Raw genomic sequence first — 13,544 nt, 5'->3', positions numbered from 1 at the left:
ATCTCCTAAATACATTCCTCTGCTGTAAATTTGTTTTAGTGTCATAAACAGTTTATCACACAGCTTTGTGTACAGAGCAACAGCAACATAAACTGCATGAATGTAAACCAGTTTTGTAAAAAAGAAATTAATCTTTAGACTGTAATATCAACATGAACCTGAAATTTGAATATCTTTTACCGTTTCCTTTATCTCTGTTACTTATTTATGATTGACAAACAAAAACTTTAGTTTGTCAATCTTTTGTTAAATTGAATCACTCAATATAACTGTAGAACAAAGGTTTTTCACTCATGTACATGGAATATCAATAATGTAAATCAACCTTTTATCCCAATTTGGATGTTTAACCTGAGAAAATCTAAGACACATGTAAGAGGAAGTAACATTTCTACAGCTACAGGACTGCACTTCTGTTAAATTTTAAAGTTGTTTTAAACCAATGTTTTATAGTAACATACACTATAAACAAAGAAAAGCTTCACTAGTGATTCCTCCAATTTGCTGCCTTTCAAACAGAATATTCCTAAGAAACTTGTAGGTAATAAAAAACAAAATTAAAATGAAGAGCACAAATACAGCCTGACACATTGCAGGTCATTTGGGTAAGATATGAATAAGATGAAATTAACTTAAAAACTGAAAAGATAGCTGCATCTAACAAAGACAAACCAAAGGTTTTCAGTGAGCTTACTTCCCTTTCATTCTTTCAGAGTCCTCGTTTAAGCCAATAACTTGTTCTTGAGGCTGTTCACTTTTGGTGAGAGCTTAGCACAATCCAGTTCAAGGAAAAGTTTCTGGAATACTTCCAAGGTGTATTTTAGCTCTTTGGGATAGGCAAGATCGACTGCATATGTCAATCCAACCAGCATTGCGCATGCTCTTGGAAAATTGCCCAGAGCAGGCATAACTCTCACACCCTCCAGCACAATGCCAATGTCATCCTCCTCAGATCCAACAGCCTTGATTTTGTAGATTTTCATCCTCTGTTCAGAAAGATCTTGTGACACACCATCCTCATCAGCATCCTGAAACAACAAACACATGGGTTTTCTGACTGTAGTTGCACACATGAAATATTTCCTGGACACATCCTGTAGCTGAATGACAAATAAAACATGATAATGCCTCAAATTATTTGAAACTTGACAAACACATATGAATAACAAAAACAGAATAATGTTTCTACTTCAACACTTACACTGTACTCTTTGATCAGTTGATCAATGGACTCCCCAAGGTACACCATCAAGCACTGAATAACCAGATTTCTGGTTATGTTATTGCTAGGATTGCTTGGTGACTGAAAATGAGCAAGAATTCCAAAAATTACCATCAGATAAGTGACCATTTATTAAGACAAAACTGTGAGAATTGGCAGTATTAAAAAAAACTGTTAAATATCAAATTATCATCACATGGAGCATTATGTGCGATAATTAGCTGATGTTAATGCACATGCCTGGGTGCTGACAGTCAACACAAAGGTATTGTCAACATGCTTGACAGGTTCAATCTTTAAATGTGTCGTTTTAGTAAATTACATTAATTTAGTCATTTAGTTTTTTTTTATCTAATTTAGTTTATGTTCGTCAGAAAGGGTTTTTCCTTCTTGGGACAAAACAAAAACCCAGCAATACCTGTACTTGTGTTTTTTTGTTTGTTTTTTTTACTAAGAATAGACATGTATTTAAAATACAATTAAAACATGAAACCCATAATTGTGTTGTTAATTATATCAGTGACGTCCTGGCGTCCTCTTGCACTGACAAAAACATGCAAACAAATTAGTGGAGCTGTGCACCATGCAAATGAAATTTGACAAAAAAATTCTTTAAATAAAATTCGAAGCTGAAATGTCTGTGGAAAATACCTTGGCTATGATAGCCTGCAACTTCAATCCCATGCTGATCAGGTGAATTTAAGTTGAGGGATCTTCCATTACCTGAAAGGAAAGCAACATTATCATTTTTGACGTTTAGTCAGCTGTGTAAAAACCAAGGAGGAACCCACCCGGGGGATTAATAAAGTTTTATTTTATCTAATCTAATCTAATAACTTTAATCTCAGCCAAACCGATTTACTCACGAACAAATAAAACACTGAAAAAAACCAAACAATAACATTTTTAGGTTGTCTAAGTGACTTATACATTACGTTTAAACTGAGTAGCGAAACCCCGCGGTGATCTGAAAATGATGTGCCGGGAGTTGTGCCGTTCTCAGCGGCTTCAGTGACCCTCAAGCTCCTGGCTTGCTATCGAGGTGGTGGGTAGCAGATGCTCCGAAAACGTCGAAGCACTTTTGCAAACATGCGATATCTTGATAAACCAAGCAGATATTTGATGTTTACACAGCTACTTTCGCGCCTGAAAATATGTTAAAAGTTTATTTTGTGACCCAGAAAGATTACTAAGAGTAATTTTAAAACTTAGTAGCGGCCGCCATTATTGGAAACTGGAGTTCGAAAAACTGACTGTGGCTGACAAAATCACTCACAACTGACCGCAAAACCTTTTCATGAACTTTTAAACGTGGATGAAAGACGTTAAAACTCATCGGAATATACCGTTGATATTTTTTAATACGGTAAAACATGTGGTTAGTTAAAGCTGTTCAGTAACACAGTCGTGAAGGCTTGGAAAGTGACCTTGTGCTAGCAGTCCACTAACTGCCATTTGTGTAAAAATACGATACTATCATTACAGTGATGATTATTAATAAAATTTCGACGTATCATACTGTTTAAAACCTTTACTCAAAACCGATATACGTTATTGTTTAAACCGTGTCTTATATTTGAACAAATTAAGAAGTCTTACCTCTGACAAAACGGAGACGTCCACTCATGAAGCGCGTGTGTCCTGCACGTGGCACAAAGGATTATGGGCGGAAGTGTACAATGATTAAAATGAAAATGCTTTCATCAGTTAAATCTATTAGATTTCTTAAATTTTTTTAGTACTCAAACATTTTTTTTAAATCTACTCAACAAACCATTGCTGAATTTACCCCAAACAAAACTGTGTAAATTTAAATAACTGAACATCTCAAAATTGTTGAATTTTGCTTAGATTTGATTAAAACTACTCATACACGTTTTTACTGAGTAATAATTACTATTACTCTCCTATTAGATTCTAATTAACCCCAATCACAGTTTTTACAGTGTATTGTTATGGATTTGAAATCAACACTTCTTCTCACTGGAGGCTCTGCCGGCTCTTTCAAACTGCTCAATGCAGTCATCAGAGTCCTGCCAACACCGCAGCCGGCACAGAGGAAAGCCTGGAAATGGAGGAATGTCAGCACGTCGTTAGCTCACAGCTGCCTGACAGGAGCGGGGGCTGTTTTATGGTTCGTAGAGGCGCGCAGCAGTCAGGGTAGTGTGGACGTTTGTTTTCTACTCGTGTGATATTCACTCTTCCTGTGGGCTCTCTCGCCCTGCAGCTTTTACCGTCACCCTCAGATGATGGAGGACCTGATCTCCTTTTGCTCCCTGCACTCCCACAGTCTTTATCCACAGGTGATGCCCACACAAACACACGCACACACACACACATGCAAATGTGTATACATTGAATTTCAAAAAATAACTTGATAGCAGTTTAATACTTTAGCATTGTTTAAATACATTAGCCTGCACGCATATTTCTACCTCTCCTCCAGGGTATTTTATCCACGACTTCCTAGACATGGCCTTGAACCAGCCCTTCAAACAGTCCTGGGAGCTACTCCTCCACCACTCTTTGGTAATGACCTTTGTGGGTCTAATGCTTGGGTGTGTTTTTGCTAACACAGTGTGAAAACATGAACCAACATACACTTTTTGTAACGGGAACACATCAGTTTATTTTACACAAAAACAGGGAATAATAATCCATCTATCTCAGTTAATAAGATACTTAAGATACTTCTCTCTTGTCCTTACAAATGTAAGTGAAAATTATGACCTCATAAGAGATCATAATGAGCTGCTTTTTGTTTTGTTTTTTACATTTTTGAATATGGAGGTAGAGTGATGCAGCTATTCACAGGATAGGATTTGATAGGATTTTTTGGACAAGACCCTGCGGAGTTGAGATGCTGGTGGGGGTGAAGATGAAACCTGAGTTCAGTGAAGTGAAGATGAGAGATGAGTCTGAAAAGAGATCACAGATTTAAACAACGCAGAGTGGAGGCTGATCGCCTCAAAGAAGCCAGGCAAGAAGAAAGTAGTAATGAAGAATATAACGATGTCAGTATTGAGATTGACAGCAGGGGAAAGTGGCAGTAATGAAATGAACAGACTAGCAGCCGAAGAGCCAGGAAAGCAGGCAGATGAGTGATTACAGATCTTCCTTATTGAACTTTCACATAAGCTTAATTTCTGTCATCCATTTAAAATACGGGATCTGAGTACTGTTTCATCTCCTGAGTGTGTAATCTAAGAACACAAGCACAAAGTTGAGTCAGTCTGGTGATAGCACTCATCCCATATCTGGGTGATAACGACGAGGTCAGTGAGCGAAACCTCAGTCGTGCTGCTCTATGCTGTGATTTTACTGTCAGCGCATACAGCAGACCTGCTTTCAGGCAGCACATGTTGTGTCATGGTGCGTTTGCTCCTGACTGTGCTGCTAAGTATCTCTATGCAGGTTCTACTTTATCCAAAGACACGAGTTATTTATTTTTACGTGGCGAACAGTTAATCCTGCACAAGCCTTTCTAATCAAAGTTCAAGGTTCAAGTTTTATATGTTTGCGTCCAGTTTTCTCAGAGTGGGTCACCACATTCCTGAGGTTACCCAACAGTATATTCTCCTTCATCAAGTTTGGCTTGTTTTTAATTTATCCAGATACTTAATTCATTAAATTCATGCAAAAAAAAAAAATCTCACAGAATGTTTAGTTACATAACTCTTTTACCAAACTTTATTTACAGCGATTTATTAACATTTTAAACTCTCTTCTGTTGTCATTCTGTTATTTCCTGCGGTATTATTTTCAATAGTGGGAGGGCAGCAGCGTCGCCTCTCAGCACGCATCAATAACAGCCAATATAAAACTGATAATTATGAGATCAATCAGCAGAGCCATCAGCTGGTGTGTGCTGGCACAGATCAGCTGATCTCAGGGGACGTGTGGAGCTTGACAACCTGAAATTCATCCTCCAAATACTAATGATGGTGTGTAAAAATTCATTCATAAAAATTCATAATTATTAAAGGCTATAAAGCCTTTAATAATCATGGTCCAGCAGGTTTCTATATATCACTTACTGACATTCATTTCTGGGTGGTCTGAAATTAGCTAATTCACATTTTCCATGATTAAAACTTGTGATTTTTGCATGATTAACGTGTAAATAAAGTGTTGTATTGCTGTCTCTTTGCATGTGCTGTTTTAACATTTCTCTCAGGTGATCTCATGCTTCGGTTTGGCTGTGACGTCCCGCCTCTATCTGGGTTTTGCAGCGGTGTCTCTGCTGGTAGAGATCAACTCTGTTTTCCTTCATCTCAGACAGCTCCTCATCCTCTCAGGACGGAGGAACAAGCCAGGCACTGAACTCACCGCCCCTCAGCCCTCTCTCGCCTACAGCATCACCAGCTGGCTCAACGTGGGAACGTAGGTGGTTCAGGAATTCTTTTTAGCAGGAAGAAATGATCTTTTTATGCGAGGTGGGAAAAGATCATAAAGCACCTTTTTAAAAGCATTTGAAGCATTTTTGAATATGTTACATCAAATAAATGTTAATATTATGCAAACTTAGCCTGAGTAAAGCCTCGTTAATTTTTTTTTAATGATGGCTTCATTTATTAAGGAGAGGAAAAAGCTAATTCCCCCGAAACCTAATAATTGGTTGTGTAACCAGAATTGTTGAGCTTAAAGTTGTGAGGCCTCCAGGAAACCATCTGCGCTCTACTTTTACTTCTTTAATCTGTTTCCTGAAAGGCCTGTTTTGTGTTTATCTGCCTGAAACTGTTGTCCAATAATCACAGATGTGCCAGTTTTATCCCAGCTGCTCCCACATCAATATCTCAGATACTGTGCAAGATACTGAATCCCAAGCTTTCACTATCTGGGCCTTGCATGGTGACTTTAGTGTAGACTGGTATCTGTCAGCTTGTTTCTTCTGTTTCATCTGCAGGTTTCTGGTGTTTCGTGCCTGCACGCTGGGCTGGATGAGCCGCTGGCTGGCCCGTCACAGTGAACACATTCCTCGTTATGTCCTGATGATGGGGGCCGCCGGCCTGAGTCTCATCTCCACCATGAACGTGGCGATGTTTTATAAAATGCGCAATGCCACTGAGAACCACTAGGGGGAAGCAGAGCTGTGTTACTCCTGCACAAGTGACTTGAATCCGTTTTCTACCTCATCACGTGGTTAACGCTGCACTTGCAATTCATTTTCTAAGCAAATATGTTTTGTTTACAGGCGTAACACAAAATAAAATAAAATAAAATGTGGATGCATAAGATAAAGTGTTTGGTGATACTATTTAGTCATGAAATCCCTCTCATTTCAGTTTATAACCATTTGCAAAGCATCTGTGAAAAAGAAACGTGTGAATAAAAACAGCAGATATCTGTAGCTTGATTTATTTATTTATAATTAAAATGAACTTCAGTGCTCTTCTGACATCATTTTTAAATATATGTAGTTTCTAAGATTCAGTTCAACATGTGACCCCAAAACTTATCTCTGTAAGCATTAATTTTATATTTATTGTGATTTTTCTCCTGTAATTTTAAAGTGAACTGCAGTGGCAGGAGATATAGGAATAGAAGGAGGGGGAAAAGAAGTTAACATGCAATAAAACCCCAAACCAGACCAGTTTACAGTGAACTACATCATGATTCTCTTCTGCTGGAACATGGTAACCAGAGTGGGAGGTTTGCAGCTTGTGTTGGGCTGGATTTCTTCTCGCATGCGTGGCAGGTAAATCTTCTCCGTCCTGGACTCCCTCTCATAATAACGACACACCTTTAGATGCTCTGAGATAGGCGGCACATCCTGAAAGCACCACGTATCCACCGGAGAGAACAAGGTACTGAACTGCCAGACCTGCAGTGATGAACAGCGATGGAGATGCAACTAAATATAAGGTCCTGACTGCAAAAGTGGGATATCTCACATTTTATTTCACATTAAATCTTTCAGTGCTTTGATTGTCCAGAATGGTCACTATTACAGTAGTCTAAAAAATGAGGTGATTTGCAGGCCTCTGCTTTTTCAAACTGGGAAACCATTCAATCTGTCATTTTTATTTATTCTGAAGTTGCTTCAATTATATTTAGATAAGGGTGCTCTTTAGGGTGAAGTCAATATTTCTAATATAATCTGCTCCAAGTGGTCACAGCATGAATTATGTGATTCATGAAGTCAGAAAAAAAGACTCATGATTACAAAGATGTTAAATTGCATTCATTCACTGACTTTTTGCTGTGAAATGTTGCATGCGATTACTTCTTTGGCCTTCAACAATTAAACAGCCTGGTAAGAAACGTCAGCGTTGTGTTTTCTAAACTAAATGTAGCATCACTTGATTACTATCAAGGCAACCCTGCTACATGATGACAACAAGATCAACAATCATCTGGTTTCTTGTGCCTCCAGCTCAAAGCCAAACTTGCACTCGTCCCTCATATCTTCCTTCTTTTATGCTGTATTCTTGCCTTTATTTCTAATATTTACTTCTAATCTTAATTGCCCCTTGGGGATAAATAAAGTCTTTCTGATTCTGATAAACATGAAATATCTCGCATTATGTCTACTGTGAGTCCTGTTAGCGTGGCTCCAATCTTACCCTCTGCTTCACCCTCCACTTGGCTCCTCCATGAGAGTAGGTCTTCCTCTCCCAGCGGAGGGTGACCATCCCTCTCTCCTGCAGCTGAGAGGAGCACACCTGCCTCATGAGGTGGGACACCATAGCCAGCTGGGACAGGGAAAAGCTGTCCAGGAAACTGGCCACGTGGCACAGCACTTCGTAGGGAAGAGAGGTCAGCGAGTCGTCCGCTCCTCCCGCTCGACTGCCTCTCTTCCTCCAAGCAAAGCTGGTGGAGGCATCCGTGCTCCTGGATGTCTGGGAAGTGTCACCCAGGCAAACAGAGGTGGTGGGAATCAGGCTGAAGCAGCCTAGATCATCGCTGAAAGTACAGACGAAACTGTGGTCTTTGAAAGAGTATTGGATTTTTATTTGCAGAGGATTAAAATGCTTTGACTCTGATCTGAGTTATAGATTGTTAAAATAAAAGTTATAGTAGCTTTAAGGTTAATTTATGCATCATATTTGTTATTTTCACAACAGTGTGATGTTAAAAGTGTGACTTGTGATGAAATAAAAGATTAACTGAAGTTCTGAAGCGTTGTTCAGTTTGATGCTTTCAATTTTACAGCCCAAAACCAAAATCAGGGACACCTTGCAAGCAATGAAATATAAGAGTGAAGCATTAAGAGCTAAACTTACAGATAGTGTATTTGTGTGCTTGTAGAAGCTACAAACATCCAAAAAGGAGAAAATATTACTCAAGGAGGCCAAAACATGACAGCTGTGTTCTGCATCTGCAGGATATGTGAACAGATAACTATGTGCAAAATGTTTAACTAGTCAGTTTGATAGTGTGTTTCTGCTGCCCTCAAGTGGTTACAAATAGTTGTTGCAGATTTACACGATTCACTTTGACATAACGAGAAGTGTGGAAAAAAAAATCTACACGCGCCACGATTCAGCAGCTCAGATTCAGAAGCATCTTTAGCAGCAATAACGTGAAGTAATCATTTTCTGCAAGACTTTATGAAACTTTGATATCACTGTGCAGGAATCTTTGCCCACTCTTGTTTACAATGTTGTGTCATGGAGGTTTGTGGGCGCACGGTTATGCACGGCTCTCTTAAGTTCCCACCACAGCATTTGAATCAGTTTTTGGACGGGGTCATTGCAAAAGTACTTTCTTTCCCTGTACTTGAGATCATTGCCCTGTTGCATGACCCAGGCTCACATTTGACTCTTGAATACTTTGATATGGTTTTGTTTGTTCAAGTCAGTGGCTGCAGTGCACTCAGGTCATTTGGCTACAAAATAAGCGCAAACCATCACTCCTCCACCACCGTGCTTTAAAGTTAGTTTGAGGTGTTTGTGCTCACATGTTGCTTAGTTTCTGCCAAACCTCCACTGTGGTCTCATCTGTACAAAGGACGTAATTAGTAAATGTACTTCACTGTTGCTTGCAAATGTTTTTCAGATTATTGCAGTTACTCTCTGCCCAGCACTAAAGTTTACACAGGAGTCTATGCACTCCTGTGTAAACTTTCTTTATCACATGACTGTATAAAGAGCTTTTTTATTTTCTACACAACTCTGAATTGATTTTTTTTTATTGTTTATAAAGCTCAGAAAGTGAATTAGAAATGTAACTGGGACACAGTGCAGTTAGAATGTGTACCCTGTACCCCTCTAACACGCTTCAGCTCACAGTTAAATTTGTTTACATTTCGATGAACTCTGTGATTTCTCTCACTTGTAGCTGATGGTGGCTTCGTGTGTGGAGGGCTGAAATCTCCTCTGGCTGTAGCTGCATCCCAAGTAAGCGAGCGGGCATCTCTGCTCGAACCATCCGTTTACACACATCTGGATATCACTGTGGACGTTCCTGCACACGACAGAACATTTTTTATTAGAAATAGATCACTTTGCTCTCACAGTATCAGATGGGGTTTAGAGCATCATTCTGAGTCAGTGACTGCTTTGTGTATTTCTTGTTCAGGTCTTAATCTCTTTAAACGATGCAAAACCTAAATATTTAAGAAAAAACAACTCACTTGTAATGTTTGCCATATTCTCTGCACTGGAAGGTGTGTCCACAGAGGAAGGTGAAGGCAGAGCTGGCCTTGTGATGTCGGCTGGTGACGCTCTCCACCTGCAGCTGAAGGTGCAGCTCAAGCGGTTTGACAGCCGTCAGGTCGGCCAGCGAAGTGTTTCTCCGGAAAGGAGCCGACAGAAAGCTGTAGGTCTGCGTGCCTTCGTCTGTTAACAGACCGTCTGTGGACACGCTTTCTGCAATGAGGTGACCCCTCAGCTCCTTCTCCAGGGAGCACAGCAGAGAGGCCTGAGCAGCCAATCAAACAACAGAGCAATATTTCATCGGGGAGCTTCGTAGCTGGTGAGCATTAAACAACAACGAAAGCAAAAACGACTCTCATTTATTAAACATATGACAAATATGACAGAAAACGTCATCAGTAAACAGTAACACTTGTTTGTTTACTCCGTACTTTGAGAAAACATGAATATTTGTTCTCTGCACATTTTGTTCCATTGGCTTGTGATGCTCCAGGATTTAAAATACAGTCTAAGAAGGTACAAGAAAGATATATTCCTGCTCAAGAACATGAAAGAAGTTTTTTCACTCACACTGTCGGCTTATAAAATGTAAAAAGAAATTAAAAGCCCTAAAAAACAACAACAACAACAAAAAAAAAAAACCAACAGTTCTTTCTGATATTGTCCTGCAGCAAAGCCACACTCTCCTCTTAGATAACCAACTTAAGTGGTTTATTTTATAATTTTTGCATGTGTCCCAGCACTAAAACCTACCGAAGAAAGTAAAAATGAAAATAGACATACATTTTTGTAAATGACCTGAAAGAACTTCAGTAACTTTGTCTTCTCGCTTCAAACTTATTACCATTCACCTTCATCAGCTAGACTCTGTTTTCATCAGGGTGTCAGCTATAACCATCATGCTTTATATGTTTTACAATCATATTATTCCTGGCTTTTAAATCTCTTTTAATATTATTATTGTTGCATTTTGTTGTAAGGTGACCTTACAATTCAGGACAATGATTCAGCTCTATGAGGTTGCTGAATCATTTATAATGTTTAATTACTTTGACATACACGTCTTAGGACTGTGGATGGGAGCGCAGGAAGAACTAATGCACATGGAAAGTCTTAAAATCATTATGAGTAATGCAAAAGGAGGTATTGAGTCTGTGGAAATCCTTTACTGGACTTGTCTACAGAGCTTTTCAGCCATTCTGAATTCATGGGTCACCTCTCTAACAAAACTACAAAATGCACAGCATTAGCAACTATCTCGTGAAACAGAATGCAACATATATTCCTCTGGGGTCAATAGAGACTGAAAACTATAAAGCTAAAAGCAAGTAAGCAATCAAGCAAAACATTAAGACACACCTTTAAAACAATAAGCAGCTGTCTGCTGATAGGTCTGAATGCATGAATGAATCTGAATGAATCAGTGCTGTGTTCACTGCTTGTTTCTGCTGTACCTTAGTGACTTTTTTAAAGCCTTTGCAGGTCTAAAAGGACAATTTTACAAAAAGTCTACAAGGAGGTTCAATTTCTTTGCCTCACCTGAACTTCCTCCCACACTGGCATTGCCTCTAGTGCCACCCCCAGGTCACTGGTATCCACAGCTTTGCTCTCTCTTTTGTAAAAACCTGGGTTGCGGATGCGGCTCTGCTTGGCAGAAAAGCTGGTCGGGACTTTGAAAGTGCGCACAGTGATGATCTTCATTGGCTCCAGGCGCTCATATGTAAACTTCTTCTTGTTCAGAGTGCTGGTCAGCAGTTTGCAGGTGTTTGATGATGTTGCACCTCCACAGGTATCTGCTTTATCTTCTTCCGTAACGGTGCTCAAGCCTTTCCCCCTCCCTTTAGCCAGTCCCCGTCCCCTTCCTGCCACAGCTGTCCCCTCAGTTTCCCTGCATCCACCCATCTCCATGCTGAACATTCGCTCCCAGGCGCTGTAATTTTCAAGATGATCAGCCTCTATTCCTGATGCCCTTGCAAGAGCCTCTCTTTCTTCCTGTGTAAGCCCCTGCTCATATTCGACCCGAACCTCTTCCTCCTCATCTTCTTCTTCTTCTTTGTCATCAGGGGTATTATCATTCAAATTGTACGTGTTAAAAGAGGCCCAGGCGAGCTCACTGGCTTGTTTTGCAGCTGCCCTTTCTGCTGCCTCCTTCTCCAACATGGCCTTTTTCTTCCTCTCCTTTTCCTTCCTTCTCTCCTCCTCCATCCTCCTTTCCTTCCTCTCCTCCTCCTCCACACACTGGATCAGCTCTGGGAACAGTTTCTTCATCTTCATGGAGTGAAAGAGGCGGTCCTGGTCTTTCAGAGCCAAGGCCAGGTCCAGACACCTTCCCTGCGCTCTTTCTCTGAGCAGGTTTTCATGCAGCTCCATGTTTGGGAAGGAGTGGGCGTCATTGGCTGGCCAGCGGTTCCACTCCATGGAGCAGCACACCACGCTGGCCGGGCACACCTGGAGGTGAGCTGCCCGTGAAGAGCGAGGCAATTGGATCGGGCAGCCGTACTCAGCGTTGATGCAGGGCACCCTCACATTAGGGCAGAGCAGCAGGTGATCCTCTTCTTTGCACAGGTGGAAGAGAGCGCCACAGAGCAGACGGCAGGGGATGACTGCGCAGCACACAGAGGCCTCTACCCGAGCCCTGCAGCGGCGGCTGTAGCAAGAATCACAGTGGATGTGGTGGCGCACCTTGGAGGCCCGAGAACGGTGACTCTGATTTGAATGAGAAAATAAACAGGAGGAGCCAGCCGTGTAAGAATGATGACTTACTCAAAAAGCAACACAAGACATTAAAACACAACTCATTAAAGCTGAAATATGTAGAAGAATTAGGTGAAGAAGGAGTCAATGTCGCACGTTCTGTTTCTAACCTGACTTTCTTTCTGCACATCGTGTTGGCTGCTACATTGACTGACTATCCCGTCTTGAGCTACGAAGTGATATCATAGAAAAATCTGTGCTGTTGCACAATCATACTGGACATGCTTTTGCATGTTGGATGCCCAAGAACGATCACTCTGATTTGGAAAAACTAAGAGAGACCAGACTGATTTTTCAGGAGGTCTTACTAAGCCAGCTTCTTTTGTCAATTTTTAAAAGTAGAAACAATAGATGTATAACAAGACAGGTTTAAAAAGGATTTCGGCAAACAACATATGTGTTCAATGGAGAGATGACAAACATAACACACCTCATGTGACAAATGTAAAGCTGCTGAAGGAAAAACAACCAACAGCGTTTTGAAATTTTTGGGGGGATCTGACGACTGCAAAAATGAAATCATACCATTTTTTCAGATCCTCTGGTGCCAGGTCTCTGAAGCTGCAGGTCTGCCCTGCGAACAGAAAGGAAACTGTTAATCAGACTGAGCCCAGTGCATGTAAATGGACAATCAGAGGATATCAGCAGAATCCTGTGGCGTAAGATTCAAAGAGGGTTTGAGGTTTGAAAGGAGAGAAAGTCCTCGCACTCCTTCTGGTACTTTTAAAGACCAAGTGTTTCCATGTGTGTCTGTTATGTGTGTTTGTGTGTTATAAATAGAGCTCAGCACTGACTGAGAAATCTTATACGGGTGGTCAGAGACATGGTTTGGGTTACTGGTCGTCTCAGACACTTGCATCAGAAATCTGCCTACTTTCATTCTGCGCGCAGCAAAACGAGGCAGATTCTTGCTTAATATCCAAACGGAGTCCTCTAGTGGATATTTAAGTGTTGTCAAAACACTGTCA

At 40.5% G+C, this 13,544-nt stretch overlaps 2 protein-coding genes across 2 annotated transcripts; one reads left to right on the top strand and one right to left on the bottom strand.

Annotated features, from left to right (window-relative positions):
* The first annotated feature begins 3,176 nt into the window (after positions 1-3,176).
* On the top strand, positions 3,177-6,519 carry LOC147320830 (TLC domain-containing protein 2-like). The gene is made up of 5 exons (XM_086307515.1): positions 3,177-3,356; positions 3,450-3,525; positions 3,669-3,751; positions 5,400-5,605; positions 6,129-6,519. The coding sequence occupies exons 1-5, from the start codon at positions 3,294-3,296 to the stop codon at positions 6,298-6,300; spliced, it is 600 nt and encodes a 199-aa protein (XP_086163641.1). The 5' UTR covers positions 3,177-3,293; the 3' UTR covers positions 6,301-6,519.
* A 94-nt stretch (positions 6,520-6,613) lies between these two features.
* Positions 6,614-13,449, bottom strand: LOC147320829 (F-box only protein 40-like). The gene is made up of 6 exons (XM_086307514.1): positions 13,102-13,449; positions 11,362-12,528; positions 9,801-10,087; positions 9,500-9,631; positions 7,789-8,128; positions 6,614-7,046 (listed from the first exon to the last, which is right to left on the bottom strand). Exons 1-6 carry the CDS (start codon positions 13,102-13,104, stop codon positions 6,828-6,830), a joined length of 2,148 nt encoding a protein of 715 aa, XP_086163640.1. The 5' UTR covers positions 13,105-13,449; the 3' UTR covers positions 6,614-6,827.
* Between the last annotated feature and the right edge of the window lie 95 nt (positions 13,450-13,544).

This window comes from Aulonocara sp. 'chitande type north' Nkhata Bay, linkage group LG10 (genome assembly GCF_057382095.1).
Source record: "Aulonocara sp. 'chitande type north' Nkhata Bay isolate Kocher_YH1m ecotype deep benthic linkage group LG10, A_spYH_male_GT1.1, whole genome shotgun sequence".
Classification (NCBI taxonomy): domain Eukaryota; kingdom Metazoa; phylum Chordata; class Actinopteri; order Cichliformes; family Cichlidae; genus Aulonocara; species Aulonocara sp. 'chitande type north' Nkhata Bay.
The sequence above is the reverse complement of the archived record's forward strand: the minus strand, read 5'-3'. Positions and strand labels throughout refer to the sequence as shown.